Raw genomic sequence first — 18661 nt, 5'->3', positions numbered from 1 at the left:
CTGTAGGATGGTTTCCAGGCTTCACATTTCCTGGGTTTTAAGCCTTGAGCTTCTGTGCCAGCAGTTGAGTTATGTATTCCTTCATTTAGCACAAATATCCACAACTGTGGAGGGAAGCAGGTTTTTGTTGAGGCTGGAAATACACACAGTTTGCATGAGATTTACTCCTCAATCTGCTGCTCCCAGCAAAGGACAACAGATTTTTCCCCAGTGGGGTAGAATTACATCCAAAATGAAATGGCCCTCAAGATCCATGGGCTTGGACTTGAATTGGATTTTTGGGTCAGGGGAGACAGTTCTGCCTCTCAGAAAGGTTGGGTTTGATCTTGGAGGTCTTTTCCAACTTTAATGAATCCATTAAACACAGAGTTTTATTACCCAGTATGTTTACTGGGACGTACTGGGATTTGAGCACCAGGAACTTCATAAGCACTGCTCAGACAGGGCAAAAGTGGAAGTGAAAGCTGAGCCTGAAAGGAGAGAATGGGATGGAAGGGCTTGGTTAAATCCTGTTGAATCATTAAAATGTTGTTAAACAGGATATTCATTTATTTATGGCATTTCTGGTGTGCTTTTCAGAGGAACTGCTGGGCACTGCACAGGCTGTTTCTGACAGACAAAGGCTGCAGAATGATGTTAATCTGCCTATTTTGGATTAAGAGACCAGCTGAGCTTTAGTGACTGGGATTTTCAGGCAAGGATTTGCAGCTTGAAGGGAGATCAAAATAAAAGTCAAGCAGTGCTGCAATTTAACTCTATCCAAGAAATCAGATTTTTAGGAGGAATTTTTTACTTCTCCAGCTTCTCTTGCAAATCCCATTCCCTGGGATTTTTGCTGTGGAGGTGGTGCCTGTGAGAAAGCTGCCCAATCTCCCAGTTCCTTTGCCTCAGACATCCCAAAGGTCCTCACAGCAGAGCAGATCAGTGGGAATTTTTGCAGATCCCCCAACTTTAGTTCTCCCTGTGCATGGGGAACATCAAAGGGGAATAACTTTCTACTGGTATTTGATGCTATTTCCTGTCAGACCTCTTGGATACAAACCAGCTGTTATATATTTCATATTTTCCTATATTTAAATATTATTAAAACCAGCCTATATGGTGGGAAACACCCACAGCTGTTCCAGTGTTTAGCTTTTTTGGTAGGATAGGTGATTATTTAACTTTCTTAATTAAAGTAGTGCATTTTCAGGGAAATAAACTCAACTTGAGGATGTCTCATGACAAGCTATTGCTAAACATCTCCTAATATTTTATAAATTCCTGTTAATTAGCTGGAAACCCTGCTGGGATGAATTCTCCAGCTGATTGGTAAAAGCAGAGTGGCCCAGCAGTTGCACATTAAATGTCCAGGCGTAATTTCAACCATTTGGTGTGTAGTTAGAACAAATCTAAATTTTAATGACCCAACTTGCTGTGCTACATAAAATTCTAGGGTGAAATGCAAATTTTATCTCAGCTAAAAGGCACACACAGCCTTATGCCAAACTGTGCAATTCAGTAGTGCTGAAGGCGTGTGGTTTTACCTCACACAGGAAAACCTGTGGCAAAACATAACCTGATGTGTGTAGGAGGCAGAAATACAGCTCCTAGCAATTAATCTGGATTTTAATCCAAGCCTTTCACCCTCCTTTCTCTTGAAATCATGTTGTTGTTATTCCAATCACCCTCAAATTAAAATGACAGCAAAAAACTCAAAGCTTGGAGTTTTTGCCCCTTTTCTCTCCCAGTGTTGAAACACACATTCCAAAACTGCCACCCTGTTCTTCCAAGTTCTTCTAAGCCTTCTGATATTTACATTCTTGTAACAAACTTTCTCACACACTTTATGTAAATAATTATTGGTTTTACATTGTTCTCTGGAGGAGGAGAAATTTGATGGACTGTTGTCTTGTCCAGTGTCATTGGAGAGGTGGCACTTTCATCCTCCAATCCACTGTCACTTCTGAAAATCTATAAATGTTGGAGTCAGAAAATAAACTTCCCTTCTTTTTAACTTGGAGGTTCCAGCATGCACATCATTTTATTTTGTATCCTAGAATGTCACAGACATATTTTATGAAAATCCTTTTGCCAGGATCTTTTTTCCTGAGAAGCTGAGAAGCTTCAGTGTCTCCATGTTTTGCTGCTTTGGAATGTGATCTGGATAATTGCTTATCCAGCATATCAAATTGTTTTTACTTGATGACCAATGACAGCCACCTGTGTTGAGGCTGTGAACAGTCACAAGATTTTATTATCATTCCTTTCCTTTCCAGCCCTCTGATGAAATCCTTTCTTCTATTCTTTAGTATAGTTATAATATATAATTTTCTTTTAATATAATATATATCATAAAATAATAAATCAGCCTTCTGAAACATGGAGTCAAGATTCTCATCTCTTCCCTCATCCTGGGACCCCTGTGAACACCATCACACTAGAGTGACACAAAACCATCCCCGCTCCCCTCAGCTGCTGTTTTGCGATTACAACAAAGGCAGACAAGATCTCTCTCAATTCTCCCCAGCCACTGAAGCCCATGGAGAGGAACGGGCCGGGGCTGGAGTACAAGGTCAGCTGGAGGCAGCGGGGTGTGGAGACGGACTGGAACGAGGAGCTGGTGAAGAAGCACTCCCTGAGCGTGCGGAACGTGCCCACCTTCGTGCCCTACGAGATCAAAGTCCAGGCTGTGAACAATTTAGGATCTGGCCCGGAACCAAACATCACCATTGGATATTCAGGAGAGGACGGTGAGTGGCAGGAGCTTGGCTGTAAAAATGGGGATTTCTTGTGCTCGGGTGTGGAGTGATGGATTGGGCAGCCCAAAGCTGCTGGAGTGCCAGGCTCAGCCTGATGGGCTCCATGAGGCATGGACATGACCCATGCTGGGTGCCTGGCTGCCAGCCTGCTGGAGTGTGAGAGGTTTTTTTGGAAAGGTCACTTGTGCTCTCATTAATCTCAGTTGTTGGCTTAGTCTGGGTGCTTGCTGAAGGCCACAGTCCATGAGAAGTCTCTGAAGTGTAGCAGTCGGGTTGTACTTGGTAGGGAAAAAATGTTTGGGCTCTCTGAGGCTTGACCCAGCAGTTTAACGCTGTCAGAAGTTAAATACTCTGACAATTAGGGACAAACTCGCAGGCACTGGGTGTTTGAGTGAACTTGCAGACAATGCCACATTCCCACGTGCGCTGGTGTTACCTTGTCCATGAGTCCCTGTAGAATGTGTCGTCCTCTCCAGCCTGGGTCCTGCCCCATGGTTTTCCATGGCTCCCAGTGGAATTTCAGTGCTGGAAATGGACTCGGTGGTGGTCAGACAGGAGAATCCCCACTGCCCACCCAGAGGGGGCAACAGGAAGGTCTGGTGGTGCAGAGGAGGTGGCGAATAGTGAGAACAAGAATAAAGAAACTCCACAGGATGTTTATTTCCTTTGTCTCTCTGTGATGAGTCTAATTTTGCATCTACCAGTGCAAAATCTTCCTCGCAATTCAGTTGCCAATGGATCAAGGCCGCCTTTTTTTCAGGCACTGTAATAGCTCTCTGTGTTATGCAGTGATTAAAATCCTACTGTTTAATGAGCTTAGTTGTAAAATGAAATTGATTATAAAAAAAACCTTTATGATTGCCTTCTTGAGTGCCGTGTTAATCATTTTTTTATTCTTCTCACTGCTGTAAGCATTGCTTGAAACAGGAAATCATAAATACTGGTGTTGAAATTCATGTGTCCCAGTACACATGTATCTCAACCCTCAGCAGAAAAATACAGAAAAATAATGTTTATTGGCCCATTCCACCCACTGGATGCAGGTGGAATGGCTTTTTGCTTGCCTGCAGTGAGACTGCGTGAAATGGCACAGCTGGAGCTGGAAAGCCAAGCCCTGGAGCTGGGAACAGTGTGAATCTGGGCTCTTGGAAGTGTTTTTAACACCTGGGACGTTTGTTTTTACAGTTCCAGATGCTGCTCCTGCGCGCGTGTCGGTGGAAGTCATCAACAGCACCCTGGTCGAAGTCTTCTGGTCGGGGATACCAAGGGACAGAGTTCGTGGGCACTTAGGAGGCTACAAGGTTACAAATCTCTCTATAAATATTTGTATATAGTTGAATAAATTATTAAATGAGTCCCAGATTGCAATCTCTCATTTTTGGGCCGGTGAGAGAGATCATGATCATGCTCATCCCCGTACAATATAATTTGTTAATAGGAATCCCAATCTCCTCTCAGGTGAACTGGTGGAAAACAAGAAGCATGCTGGATGGAAAGAGGCATCACCCAGAGAAACACTTCCTGACATTTGTAGGAGAGAGGACCTCTGGGATGATTCCTGGCCTGGATCCCTTCAGTGAATTCCGCTTGACAGTTTCGGCTTTCACCTCCAGAGGAGACGGCCCTGAGAGCTCCCCTGTGTTTTTTGAAACTCCAGAAGGAGGTAAGACAAGAGGAAAATATGGGATGGAGGGACATAAATTGAAATTGTCCTTGGGACAAGGTGAGTTGATTGCCTTATTTAAGGTGATAGTAAAAACTCCACCATTTGCAGAGCACTTCACTCGAAAGGGGAGCTGTGGGTGTTAAGCTAAATTATATCCTCATTTTACAAGAATTTGCAGGGGCAGACCTGTTCACTCTCCTCTGAAAGCTCATCTCTGTGTCTTCCAGTCCCTGAACAACCACGTTTTCTCAGGATCCTGAGCTTTGACAAGGACTCAGTCACTCTGTCCTGGGGGCTTCCCAAGAAGGCCAATGGTCACCTCACTGGCTACATTCTGCAGTACCAGATAAGTATGTGCCTTGTTTGCTTTTGTTCAGAATTGAAGCAGGATTAGTTAAGGAAGACTCCCAGGTGTGATGTGCACAGAGGCTGCCAGAGGGCAGGCTGCAGTTTTCCATGCACTTTTCCCATGGAAGCTCCCATTGCTGCCATCCCCTGTCCCACATTTATGGGCTGATTGAATTATTTCATATTGGCAAATTACCCCTAATGTGGTGGCTAAAAAGACCCATAAATTGTAGGTGAACATTTTACTGGAGTGAAGCTCATTTAATACACAGTGCATTGTGACGAGAGCCCTCTATGAAGCCACAGTAATGTAGTTCTGCACATTATGTCAGGGAGTTGCTCCCCCCTAAGGTGCCTCAGCAGAAACACAAAGGACCACCTGAGTCATGGTGTTGAGTAATCACACTGAAAACAACCAAATACCAGGGGAGTTCTTTCTTTCTTGCCTAGGAAAGAAATGAGAAACAAAGACAACCTCAGGCAGGACCCAGTACTTAGCCCAGACTGCCACAACACCACTTGTGTGGTGTGGTGATAATTCAGTGTATTTTACACATTCTTTGAGGGTGGTAAAAGATGAGTCTCTGCCCTATTTTTAAAAAAATAATCACCCATGTAATTTACACTTCTCCCTGCTGATAGCAGAACTGCTCAGATACCTTTGCATCCAGATCTTCCATTTGGTTTTGCTGATTATGGGCAGAGTGGATCTATCTACAGAACTCCAGATCCTTTTTTATCCCCCTCTCAAATACATATGCATGCAATTTCACAGTAAGTTCATACATATTCATTTTTACAGATTTCATGTGACACTTGCTGCTGATTTTCTTTATCAGAAAGAATTCCTGGGTCAGGTTGACCTGCTCTCATAGCAGTCTCTCTGTCTTTTCTCTATTTATCTGTGTCCTTCACTGAAGCAGTTTCTCCCAGCCTAGGCTTTTTACGAGAACAGGCAGTCAGAGTAAACAGCTGCGTTTTCAAACTACAGACTTAACTCGAAGATGTACATTTCACCTAAATCAAAATGGATTTCCACTCTGGAAAATTTCCACTCTGTCCCAGAGTCAGCTGCATCATTCCTGCCTTTGTTGGTGCATTTCCCAGCAAACACAATCCTGACTGAATGCTCTTCCCTTGCAGTCAACGAGACGCACGAGGTGGGCGCCCTGAGCAATGTGAGCGTGGCCAACCGCTCAGCGCTGAGCTGGCACCTGGCAGGGCTCAGCCCCAGCACCAAGTACAAGTTCTACATCAAAGCCTGCACGGCCAAGGGCTGCGGGAAGGCGGCCACCGAGGAGGGGCTGACGCTGGCCCAAGGCAGTAAGTTCACAAAATCCGCTTCCATGTGGAGAATGGCGGGAAAATGTCATGTGTAGGTAAAACTTTACAAAATTAGGGCCTTGTTACTTTTATAAAATCATGGTTAGGGCCTCCTGCTCTGGCTGAGTGGAAAAGGACTGTGGGAAAGTGACTCAGTTGAGTTGGAGCTGAAGCTGGCCCAAGGCAGTAAGTTCACAAAATCCGCTTCCATGTGGAGAATGGCGGGAAAATGTCGTGTGTAGGTAAAACTTTACAAAATTAGGGCCTTGTTACTTTTATAAAATCATGGTTAGGGCCTCCTGCTCTGGCTGAGTGGAAAAGGACTGTGGGAAAGTGACTCAGTTGAGTTGGAGCTGAAGCTGGCCCAAGGCAGTAAGTTCACAAAACCCGCTTCCATGTGGAGAATGGCGGGAAAATGTCGTGTGTAGGTAGAACCTTACAAAACTAGCAACCCTTGTAAAATCATGGCTAGGGCCTGCTGCTTCGGCTAAGTGGAAAAGGACTGTGGGAAAGTGACTCAGCTGAATTGGAGCTGAAGCTGGCCCAAGGCAGTAAATTCACAAAATCCACGTCAGTGTGGAGGAGCTCTGAGAATAGCAGGAAAAATGTTGTGTGTAGGTAAAACTTTACAAAATTAGGGCCTTGTTACCTTTGTAAAATCATGGGTAGGGCCTGCTGCTTTGGCTGAGTAGAAAAGGACTGTGGGAAAGTGACTCAGCTGAATTGGAGGTAGGAAAACAACTTCTAGAACCGTGATGTGCTCACATCGTGGTTTATGGTGGTTGGTTGAATTACATTTGTTGTGCTTAAATGGAGTGCAGCTGATAATGGCCTAACTGCTTTAAAAGGCCTGGTTTTTGCAGTAAAGAGCTCTCCTTTGCACCTGCCTGGGGACTCTGCATTACTCTGCTTCGTAACAGAAAAATCCATCGGGAATAATCCAGGCTTGACATTTCCTTTGTAATTAGGGGAAGTAAGTTTGTTTTCCTTGCCATGAGAGCAGTCAATGGGCTTTTTAATGTGGCCATGGTGTTCTTCGGGGAAGCAGAGCTCATCTGTTTCATTTTGCTGTACAGTCCTGTTTCTGTTCCCACCCATCAACTCCTTAAGCCATGCTGGAATAAGTGAATTGCATTCAGGCACGAACAGAAAATTGGAAATGCAGATAATCTGTTCTCAGTAATACTGTAAAAACAAATTCTGCCCGTGCTTGAAGATGGGGGACTGCCAGCAACATCAGGGTCAGCTGTTTGACATGGAAAATCCAGATAAACATCAAGTTGACTGCATTTGCTCCATTATTTATGATTATTTTATCAAAGACAAGGAGTAAGTGTTTGTCTGCCACTTACACCCTGTGCTGAAACACTGATGTTCAGTGATTTAGAGAAAAATCCCAAGCAGTCTATGATAGCTCATCTTTCACTTTCAGCTGAAATGAAATAAAATGTACTGTGCTCAGCAAGTCTGAGAACTCCACAGCACTGAGGAGCAGCTCCTTGCTATTCATCAGAAACCATTGCTCTGCACTTACCCGGGGAAGGAGAAAAGAGAATGAGATAAGCAAAAGAGTCCTGACTGCATCATTTTTAGCAAAGATAACAGTGTGCAGCAATGTTGATGGAAAATAGAAAAATGGCCCATGTGCTGTTGGACTTCTAAGTTGCAGAATTCTTTTCAGTTACTGGTAAAACAGGAAAAATGTGTTTTAAATCTTCATGTCCCAGTTCCACATCCAGTCAGGAACTGCCATTTGTTTTCCCAAGTAGTAACTCTCTTTTGGCCTCCAGTCTCAGTGTAGGATACAGGTACTCACTGGTAGCAACCATTAATCACCTTGATTTATTACTCATTAAGAAAAGAAAAATTAATCTTTTTTTTCCAAGATAAAAATACCCCATTTCCCCTCATTAGCTGCCTCTTCTGGCCTTCATTGGGCAACCAGAATAATATGTTTTGACTCCTTGAAATAACCTTGTCATGGTTTAGAGATGGTGACATTCATTTTGTTCTCATTCTCTACTTTCCTAAACTCTGTTTCAGTGGTGGCAACACCTGATTCTTGTGAAATATTTCTTAGATGAGAGCAGTATAATTAATGAAAGCTGCAAGGGTTCAGTTCTATGATTTATGTGTGCTCCTTGCTGCTTCTCAAGCCACCCTGAATTAGGGCACTGCATCTGTCACTGAGATGCCATTAGAGTTCTGTGTCATTATTTGCTGGCTAAATTGTTCAGATATTTTTCACCTAAACATGATAGGCTGAAAAAAAAAATTAAAAATCACTCTTTTCAGTGACCTCCTTGAGGTTTTAAACTGTGGTTTGGGGACTGAGGCAATTGCTCAAAATTAAAACAATCTCTCTTTTTGAAGGAGGGGAGTGATTTCAGAAGTCAAAGTTTATCATTTCAAATGACCCACGTAAGTGACAGATATAAAATGTGGTGCCCTCTGAAATGAAACTCCATGATGGAGTACTCCACATTTCTTTGGGGGTTGATTCAGTGATTCTATAACCACTCTGTTCCAGTTTAATAATAAACCCATAAAGCTCTCGTTGTTCATTTTAAGGCTTTGGAAACTTCCAGTGCTGCAATTCACCCTTTGCCATGAGTATTTCAGAATTGCACAATGCAATCTGCCAGGAAAGTGGAGATGTTGAGGTGGCAGCTCTGGAGTCATTCACATTTTATTTTTTTTTACTTATCTCTATCACTGCTGTTACTTTAATTTATTTGCGGCTATCCCTGCTACTGTTGTCTGGAATTAGAATGAAAAGGGAATTTCCTTATTTAGTATATGTGAGGATTCGTGTAGCACCACTAAAAACAAATCTGTACAAGGAAAATAACTCAGAAATGAAACCCTTATAGGCAACCTAAGATCTTTATCATTTCTTGATAAAATGACTCTTGAACCTGAGCAAATGGGGATTTGGATTGTACTGCACAATAAATAACAGCTTAATTTCTATGGTTTCATCTTGGTTTCATTGCACTGAAGAAGGTATGTTGTCCTTAGAAAATGACTATAATCTCTGTCTTCATATTTTCAGGCAGTATGTCTTAAATGACCTCCAAACTAATTAATTTTCCCCTTGAAAATGTCAATTTCCCCAAGATCATTAGCCCTCAGAAACATAACACAAAATAATGTTCTTCCAGAAGTGAAAAGATTAATTTAATGTAGCAGCCCTTCTTTAACACAAAGCTCCTTTTCATCCAGTGCTGCTCGGGGATTACCAAACACATATTACATGTTGAGAATTATCATTGTGTGTCCAGAAATCCGAGCATTAATGAGAAATTCATCCACATGAAGCTACACAGTTATAGGTTTATTCTCCAGAGAAGCCAGGAAATAAAAGTTCAACAATTTCATTACATTCCAGTGGCTGTTGGCTCATAATTCCCAAAGGGTTTTGGAAGATCTTAGGGAGAGGCTCCTATCCTTCAGGACCAAACACGTGTGGGGTTAGCTCTCCTTTGCCATGGGCACAAAGGAAAAGTAATAATAAAATACTTTTCCTGTATGTAACCACTGCTGCTGTTAGCAGCAAACCTAATTTTTAGTTCACAATCTAGAAAATCTAATTAAATCAGTGCAAATTTCTTGATCATCATCTCCCCTATAAAATTTTCTCAATAAACTTTATATACAACAGGTTTGCTAATCTCTGTAGTACAAAATAATCCAAATTTAACATGAATTACCTCCTGCACTGAAAAGCCCAGAAAGTGAAGGATACTTGTGCTGCATATTTATACAGTTTTAACAGCCAAGCAGCAGGGGGAAATGAATGAAAGTTCAGCTTTGCATTTATTGCAGCAGATGTATTTAGACAGGTATGGTTATAAATTAAGATGCTGCCCACAATTAGTATTTAGCTGTCAGACTGCCAGGTTTTTTTTTATATAAGTGTTTTTTATAACAGATGTGCTAACTTTTGGAGAACACTCTGGAAAATCTTCGGGGGTGGTTTCTATTGTTTTTCCCTTTATACCATAAGCTTCTATAAAAAATGTGTGTTCTGTTCTCCTCATAAATCTTGGAGCCCAGTAGGAATATTGTAAAATTGCAGTTCAGTGTTTAATGTTCATGCAAGTCCCATGGTGTGGCTGATAAATAGTGGGGGAAGATGAGAAGTGCTGGTGATATGCCTTTATTACTAATGCTCCTTCTCCCTTATTGGAGATTAAAAACCCAACCCAACTGCTTTCAATTTTCTGCAGCTAATTCCTGCAGCTTTCAGGATGTTCCTGGCCTTCCAGGATGTGGAGCTTTGCCTTATCTGTGTAACTTTGCTTTTATTTTTCAGGAGGCCACACTGCTTTTTCTATTCCAGCCACCAAACCCACCCCATTAGCAAATCTTTCTGCTCTGTAGGGCCCCTGTTGGCTGTGTCACACAGACCAGGAAGAAATGGCATGGAAAGAAATCTCATAATCACCCAGCACTGGACACTTTTCTGAGTTTTCAAGGAAAAAAAGAGTGTTTTGGGTTAGGAGATGCTAGATGGAGAGCTGTTGGTAAATCCCCAGTGCCAGGTTAGGCTGGGCTCATCCTCGTCCCAAGAGCTCCATCCCAGCCCTGGGCTGCTCCATGTGCCAGGGCAGCTGCAGCATCAGACAGAGCTGAGCAATGAGTGGACAGAAAAAGGGATTTTTTCAGCCATCTCACTTCCCTCTTTCTGCTTCTCTAAAGAGCTGATGGTTCAGAAAGTCTGCCACAAGCTGGGAATAAACAGGAGGCAGAGAGGGACTGGTTTAAGAATATGCATCACAAACCACCTGGCAGGAGCTTAAGATTTAAGATTTGCTTCCCAGGAATTCAGGAGAAATTCTTCCTTAGGAGGCTGCTGGTGTGAACACTTTGGGTCATGTAGTTACCATGTCATGCACAAATGTTAGTGGCATTTAACAGATTGAAGGTTAGTGGTATTTTAACAGATTGAAGGTTGAAGGTTTGTTTTCATTCCTGTTCCTTTATGGATAATATCCCCATTTTTCTGATGCCTCGATTTTAAAGCATGTAATTAAAATGTACCTGTGGTATCCTGTTGCCTAATTTTTGGTTTGATTAAAAACTATAGCTGGGTTTCACATACTTCATTTAGCAAAAATTACCCATAGATGGATTAATTTATGCTAATGAGCTGTGCTTCAGTATCGGCAGTGTTTCAGCTGGATGTGTTCTCTGTGGTCCCAGTGGTCTGCTCATTTAACTGCTTATTGTAATACGTGGAGAGTTGCCTTAAAAACTTATCCTGAACTGCTGCTTTGACTGTGCTTGGATTTATCTTAATCTTTTTTTTCTTTTTTTCCCTTCAGCTGTCAACTTAGCCTTAATCTCCAGCAGCTTCTTGCTTTGCTTATTTACTAGTTGAAGTATTAATGAGCATTGTTCCCCTGTCAGTGCTAATTGGCCGAGCAGTTTTCAGATTATACTTTGTGCTCAAGCCTTAGTTTACATGGCTTTGGACAAAACAGGCAAATCAGGCGACTGAGAACAATTCAAGAATCATTTTTAAGTGCAGCCCCCCTCAAATTTTTCTCCTGCTATTGAGGACATCTCTTACATGTTGTAAGAGATCTCTCCATGTCACACACAGTTCTGAATTTGCTGAGTGGGCTGTTCATGTCCTGGCAGTGATTTTCGACTCCTGTAATGCCCTTTCTCCTGCTTTCCACAAAAGCTGTTCTGAAAAATCTCATTTAATGCCCACAATCTGAATGCAGATGGGGTTACAGGAGGTGTTTTGCAAATAACAAGGTTCCATTACCAGAACTAGTGGAATTTACCTTTTCCTAATCAAATATTAAACTCCTCAGCAACACTTAAATGCCTAAATGTCCATTTACAGGCAAATTGTCGAGTTGTTTCTAAACCAGTGCTTTGTGCAGTCATTGTGGAATTTAAAAGGACACAGAAAATCACTGTCAGGAGAGAAGCAAGCACAAATCCCACTGTTAATTTTTTCTGGGAGACATATAAGGATCCATATCCAGCTAACAAGCTGTCTGTGCTTCCCTGCTGAGTTCAGTTCAATGGGAGAAGCATCAAACCCCAGATTATCCATACAAAGCAAGCCCATTTGCAAGTTGTAATTTTTTAAGCAGGCATTAGTTGAAGCAGATCCATAATCCCCCATCAATATTAACTTTCATCCTGGGAGATGTGCAAACCCCTTCCTGAACATCAGGATTACTCCGGTCCGCCGTTGATTTCATCTGACGGAACATTAAAAATCAGTGGGGAATGTTTGGGGAATGTTTGGAAAATCAGATTGCCCGATGCCAAATGTTTAAAATTCCTTGTTGTGTTTGTGTGTTACTTGTAACTGTGCATTTCCTAGGCTCCTTGTCCATGAATGCCATTAACCCTGTGCCTTGGCTGTGTGCATTCCGTAGGTAAAGGCAGCGGCAGGATTTCAGACGCGGTAAAGCCCACCCCAAAGTTTCAGCCCAGCGAGGCCCTTGAGCCTGGCACTGAGTACACAATCCGCCTAGTGACTAAGAACTGGGTGGATAACAATAGCATTTTTGAAGATGTAATTGAGACCAGGGGGAGAGGTGAGACACGAAGCCCTTCGAGGCGCTGAACGTTTGTTTTTCCGTGTGAATCCATGCTGAGGTTCCTGTGCACTGTGAGTGTCCCAAACTCATCTTTCCGTGCCGTGGGGTTGAGGTTGGCCCTTTGCAGTTGAATCCCATGGCAGCGCAAACACATCCCAGGTTCTTGGCTGAGCCCTGTGCTTTACAACAGCCTGGAACAATCCCAGACCTGTGCAATGTGAGAGGGCAGTGGGATAAAACCCATGAGTGGCCAGTTTGGTGATCTGCATGTACTGGGGGCACTTTTACCTCTCTCTCTTTCACAAAACTGCTTTTGCATGAGAGGCTTAACAGCTCTGTGCTCAGCTTTCCTGTGTGGTGCTAATCCTGTGACTCAACTGCTCTCTCAGAGCCACCTTGCCAAGTGTCTGTGTTGTCCCTTGTCCCCCACACGCTCCCCTCCAGTCCCAAATGTCTCACTCTGGACATTCCTGTTGCAGCTGAGCACCATCATCAGCCATAGGCTGATTCCATTAAAATCCAGAGAGGACCATGATGTGTTCATGTTATTGTGGGGTGCTGCCCTTTCCCTCTGATTAATTTTCTCCCTTTTTGCTCCTCTCCCATCTCCCCAAGCCTACGCTGGCATTTACGAGGGGATTTCCACCCAGGGCTGGTTCATCGGGCTGATGTGTGCCATTGCCTTGCTCACCCTGCTGCTGCTGACAATTTGCTTTGTCAGAAGAAATAAAGGAGGCAAATATTCAGGTAAACGGATTTATTGTCCTTTCCCTCTGCTCACATGTTAATAACTAACATCCTTCAGAGGTTCCTCTCTGGGGGCCGCAGGGCCGCGAGCACAAACATCCAATTAGGATTTGTAGCTTTTGATAAATATCCACGGAAGGGGTTGTAATGAGTGTAAGTGGAGCTGTGCTGTGTGCTGCTCACAGAGCCTGCAAAGGCCTTTCCCAGCACTCCTGGAATATTCCAGCACTTAATCCAGCAAGGTCCTTGCTGGCAGGACTCCCTGCCCACTTTCCACCTGGGAAGTGCTGCTGGACACATGGACAGAACTTCCACAGGCAGTTTAACAGTGGAATATTTTGCTAAAAATTACCTCTGTCACTTTCCAGGCAGTGAGTAAGGATTTAGGTAAATGTATTAAGGTCAAAATCTGGTTGCGCAAAGAGGTGGTGGTTGCTCCATCTCTGAAAACATTCAGTGCCAGGCTGGACGGGATTTGGAGCACCCTGGGACAGTGGGAAGTGTCCCTGGTGGCACTGATGAAATTTAAGTTCCCTTCCTACCCAAACCATTCCATGATTCTATAAATACTTGCTCATAATAAATCAGGGAATGGTCCCAAACTCGTGGAAGCTCCCAGGTTGTGTCCAGCCAGCTCCAGCCCAGCCTGGAGGTGAGTGCAGATTGTTTTCCCATTGCCCCTGGGAAAAGAAAAATCCATGGCAGAACACAACACAGAGATCTGTCCTTTATTTTATTTGCACAGTGAAAGAAAAAGAAGATTTGCATCCAGATCCCGAAGCTCAATCAATAAAAGATGAAATCTTTGGGGAATATAGGTAAATAGGACCTGCTTTCACAAGGCTTTGTGTTTCTTGGGGTTTTGTTTGTTTCCAAATCATTATTCGGGACATTTTTATGGCATGCAATTAATGCTGTTTTTCATTTTCAAAGCAAACCTCATAGGAGTGGATAAGAGTAGGAATATAAAGGTATATCCAGTATATTTCAATCCATCCAAGCTGGGATATAAGGAAATGCTGATGTATTGGTGGTTATTTTTCACTTTTTTGTTTTTTTAATTAGCATTGTATGAATAATGTAAATATATATGATAATTTGGGGTGCTGCTGAAAAGCCCACTGAAGTCAATGGACTGAATTCTATGTCTTCAGTGTGTTTTTGAAACTCAGACCCAAATCATGTAATATGGGGGATTTTGGGGAAGAAAACAAAGAAAATTTTGGAATATGGTAAAGAATATTAAAAAACTAAACTTGTCTCTACAGAAATCCCTGTAGGAGAATTGAAATAACCACTTTGGCTGCTTTAAAATAGCTAAAACTTCTAGCAATATGTAATTGTGATATGAAGGAAAATACATAATTATAAGAACCATGCTGGAAAACTGGGGTTGCTGCCCTTAAGGGCATAAAATTGCTGTTGAAATCCCACTTATATATACTACATTATTTGTACTGAAGTAGGGCTTTTTTTTTTCTGCATAATTTCATCTTTATTTAATTTTTAATGCTTTCTAATGGGACAAATATTTAGAAAGGTAAGAAAGCCCTGAGGTTAACAACTTTGACCCCTTCCTTTCCCCCTGAAATCCAAACTTGTCTTTTTTCTGAGGAGAAATGCCCTGTGCAGAAAAGTAGTGATTTTTTTTTTCTGTGTTGTTTATGCACAGAGTATATTATTATATATTATTACTTATATTGAGTCCATCCTGAAGAAATGAAGCTCAGGTTAATTTCTCTGTCCCTCCTTAGATAAAATTGCCAAAGATTTGACCCTGAGTTGGCATTAGCAGCAAGGACCCTACTTGAGTAATGATGTCCCTAATCCAGAGGCCTAATTCAGTTTTTTTTATATAATCTTTTAATATTTCCCCAATCCCCCCAAATGTCCTGTTCTTGTTCCTCTTCTGTGGTGCCATTAGGAGTAATGGCTACTGAAATTCCACGTTTTTTCCCAGAATTTTTGTGGTGGGCCTGTCCTTTTTCATGGAATTTTCACTGAATAGAGTCTGCAGACATTCATTCTGCTTTGGTTTTTCCCAGTTCTTCCCCTTTTCCCTGGAATTTTCACTGAACAGAAACTGCATATGCAGATATTCATTCTGCTTTGTTTTTTTCCCAGTTCCTCCCCCTTAGCGGAGGCAAACTCCAGTGAGATAAACTCTGGTAAAATAAAATAACAGCAGGGGAAAAAAAAGGAGGAAAGCACCTTATTGGCCATTTAAACTCAAAGGGGTGTTCCCAAAGTAATGAGATGTGACCCACTGATATCACTTAACCCACCCACTTCAAAAGGAAAATTAAATAAATAGGCCCTGAATGTTATCCAGTGTTTTGTAAAATGAGAAGTGAGGTTCCAAAGGTTTGACACCAGCCCTGGTGGCTGGAACAGACCCCTCCAATCCTTTCCAGCTTTCCCTTTTCCTTCCCCCTCCCTCTCTGTCCATTCTCTGCCCAAGGCAAAAAGGGAAAAAAAAACCCAAATAGATGAATACTGATAATTCCCATTAACCAATTAATTTGTTGGAATCATGACAGAACCCCATGTGGGTGAGCTCAGGTGTGTGAGGAGCAGGGCAGGACTCAGAGATCAGATCATCCTCACTGTTCCACCCACATGTCCCTCTCTCTCCCCTTCCCAAGGCAGGAGCATGTCCCTCGAGTGTCCCTCGAGCACTGCAAGGCAGGTTTTTGGAAATCAGATTTTTGGAAAGGCAGGTTTTTGGAAAGGCAGGTGCTTGGAAAGGCAGATTTTTGGAAAGGCGTCTCTTTATTTTGTAGTGACAGCGATGAAAAGCCGCTGAAAGGCAGCCTCCAGTCACTTAACGGGGACATTAAAGCCACTGGAAGTGCTGATAGTCTGGTAGATTATGGAGAAGGGGAGCATGGCATGTTCAATGAAGATGGTTCATTTATTGGAGCTTATTCTGGATCTAAGGAAAAAGGATCAGTGGAAAGCACTGGGAGTTCTACGGCGACTTTTCCTCTCCACGCCTAAAATTGGTGTTTAATTGTGGTGTTGTCCTGGTTAGCTCCCCACAGTTACCTGTGTGCTGGGGAGCTGGGTGCCAGTTGAGCCAGCCAGGAAAACCCTGACATCCAGGTAATACAAAAACAAGTCACTGCCACTAAAATATGAGTTTTCCATCCTAATTTCTATGTGTTCTCTTCTGAATAAAACAGAGTGATTCTTTTTTCTACACGATGTGTTAGTCTGAGCAGAGTTTGCTCTGGTGGTACATCTGTGTCCTTGCCTGCTGCTCCAGGTTGGAATATGTTTCTCTGTAAGTATTTTTGCCCTGTATGGCTGTTGTCACAGGTGTGTGTGTAAAATTCCCTCATGGCCTTGGTTACAACCTCGAGGTTATGGCACCAACAAAACCAGGTTACTCTGCAAAGTGACACAACAAGGAAAATTAGGATTTAAAATACCAGAGAAATATATTCTATATATTGTATAATTTTTTCCAAAAGAATTAAACCCCTTCGTGTATGATATTAAAAAAAAAAATGTTTTAGTGGTTACAGCTGACGTCAATTCCAATACTTAGAAATGCAGCTTTACCCACAGGAGAGTGTGGGTGAAGCTGCTGCCCAGTAGCTGGCACTATTTCCTTAAATAAGTTAAGCTGCAGCTCTTTCCTGTGGCAAGGCAAAACAGGGTTCCCATCCACCATCACTCGAAATATTTTTAATTTTTCCCAGCTGCAAGCTGCATTTCTAAGCAAACTCCTTGGTGTCTGTCTCATATCTGTATATTTGTGAGCTAGCCAACATTTCATGGAGACGTTGTACATACGATATTAATATTGACACAAGTCCAGAGCAGCCTGGTTTTATTTTGAACTGAGACATGTTGCTAGCATGGGTCTGTATAGCTGTGTAGGAATGAGTAGATTTGCTTCTCAATATGGATTTGGACCAGCAGAATTAGTTTCCAGAAGGAGTTGTGTGTATAGGAATCATCCAAACCTCTCACCATCCAAGCAGCACCTAAACTAGACCTACCTGAATTTCAAGACTTCATTTCTTTTCAGCCTATTCACTGTTAAATAAACAAAAAACAACAAAAGCAAAGAGAAAATATTATGGTAGAGTTTGCATTCCTACTGAATGCTGGTTTGAATCTGGTTCTTTGCCTCTCCAACACTAACTCAGCCGAGCTGTACAGCACATTTTTTTGGTCTTTTTGTATTGGAATCTCCTGAATCTCTTTTTAGCAGCATTTGTATATTTCAATCTGCTTGTTTGAGTAGACCATTAACGTGGCTTCATTTCTTCTGTCACGCCCATTATAAAAGTTTCCCAGTAGTTCCTGCAGGAGGAATAGACCCTAAAAGCTGTTTGGCATCCTGATAGCAATTAGGCAAATTTCCCCAAATGGCTCCTCCACGATTTCAGTGGAAGAAAGAGAGGAAGCAAGAATTACTCCCGTGGTTCTGAGTTTCCAGCAAGGGCTACAATTAAGCCCAGGGAAATGCAGATTTTTCCCAGTGGATCCCACACAGCTCCCCCCAGGCTGGGGCTGCTCTCAGAGCTTGGCAGTTTCTGGAAGCCTTTGGTGCTGAAGCTTCTGCTTATCTGTGCCTCTTTTTGGGGTTTTATTGGAGCTTTTTGTGTAACCTCTATTTGGGAAAAGCAAACACCAAACAGCCACCCCAAAAGCCCCTTTCAGGATATGAGTATAAAATGGTGAGTGGAAATCTGCCCTCAATTAAAAATTATCCCATCCCATATCAGTGATCCACGTTATTCACCTTTTATTACTTATAAATTTCTATTTTTTGTCCTTCACTGAATCCAAACACCAAAAAGGTCCAAAAGCCTTTTAATTTTGGAGGGAAAAAGTAATTTTCCAAAAAAGGGATTGCACAATTACAGAAATGTGAAAATTGGCATCTCATCAACAGAGACATTTCCCAGCAGCATCTTTATCTGCTGACTCGTGTCTGCTGCAGCCCAAACCAGATAAAATCTAAGGACTGATTAGGCTTGTGACATCCTGCTGCTTGCTTTGGGCTGGTTTTCATGTTTTTCCTTTGGGAATCATCTGCAGTGATCAAACATCTTTGAAAATTAAGGAATGAAATTGGGGTGGGCTCCCCCAAATCCTCCCTTTGGGCTGAGGGGCTGTTCCTGCACACACCCATCACCTTTTCCTACATTATCACTTCAGATAAACCAGACCTCTCATCCCAGAAAATGCTTAAACAATGTTAAATTTCTCTGTTTCAGGCCATATTAGTGAGTGTCAGATGC

General features: G+C 42.4%; 1 protein-coding gene across 6 annotated transcripts in view; it reads left to right on the top strand.

The window, feature by feature from the left end:
• Positions 1 to 17505, top strand: part of CHL1 (cell adhesion molecule L1 like) — a 125691-nt gene extending 108186 nt beyond the window's left edge. For 4 of the 6 annotated variants that reach the window (XM_054281272.1, XM_054281274.1, XM_054281271.1 and 1 more), the window contains 9 exons: positions 2510 to 2732; positions 3927 to 4042; positions 4200 to 4404; positions 4635 to 4757; positions 5899 to 6078; positions 12489 to 12650; positions 13269 to 13400; positions 14146 to 14218; positions 16184 to 17505. In XM_054281272.1, the coding sequence (XP_054137247.1) occupies positions 2510 to 2732; positions 3927 to 4042; positions 4200 to 4404; positions 4635 to 4757; positions 5899 to 6078; positions 12489 to 12650; positions 13269 to 13400; positions 14146 to 14218; positions 16184 to 16400 (1431 nt within the window). In that variant the 3' untranslated portion in view covers positions 16401 to 17505. Of the gene's footprint in view, positions 1 to 2509; positions 2733 to 3926; positions 4043 to 4199; positions 4405 to 4634; positions 4758 to 5898; positions 6079 to 12488; positions 12651 to 13268; positions 13401 to 14145; positions 14219 to 14333; positions 14941 to 16183 lie in introns of all 6 variants that reach the window. The other 2 variants (XR_008483272.1, XM_054281275.1) reach the window with 2 other exon arrangements.
• The last annotated feature ends 1156 nt before the right edge of the window (positions 17506 to 18661 follow it).

Source organism: Melozone crissalis, unplaced genomic scaffold, assembly GCF_028551555.1.
Source record: "Melozone crissalis strain CALT ecotype California unplaced genomic scaffold, PUWL_Pcris_2 ptg000029l_1, whole genome shotgun sequence".
NCBI lineage: Eukaryota > Metazoa > Chordata > Aves > Passeriformes > Passerellidae > Melozone > Melozone crissalis.
The sequence above is the reverse complement of the archived record's forward strand: the minus strand, read 5'-3'. Positions and strand labels throughout refer to the sequence as shown.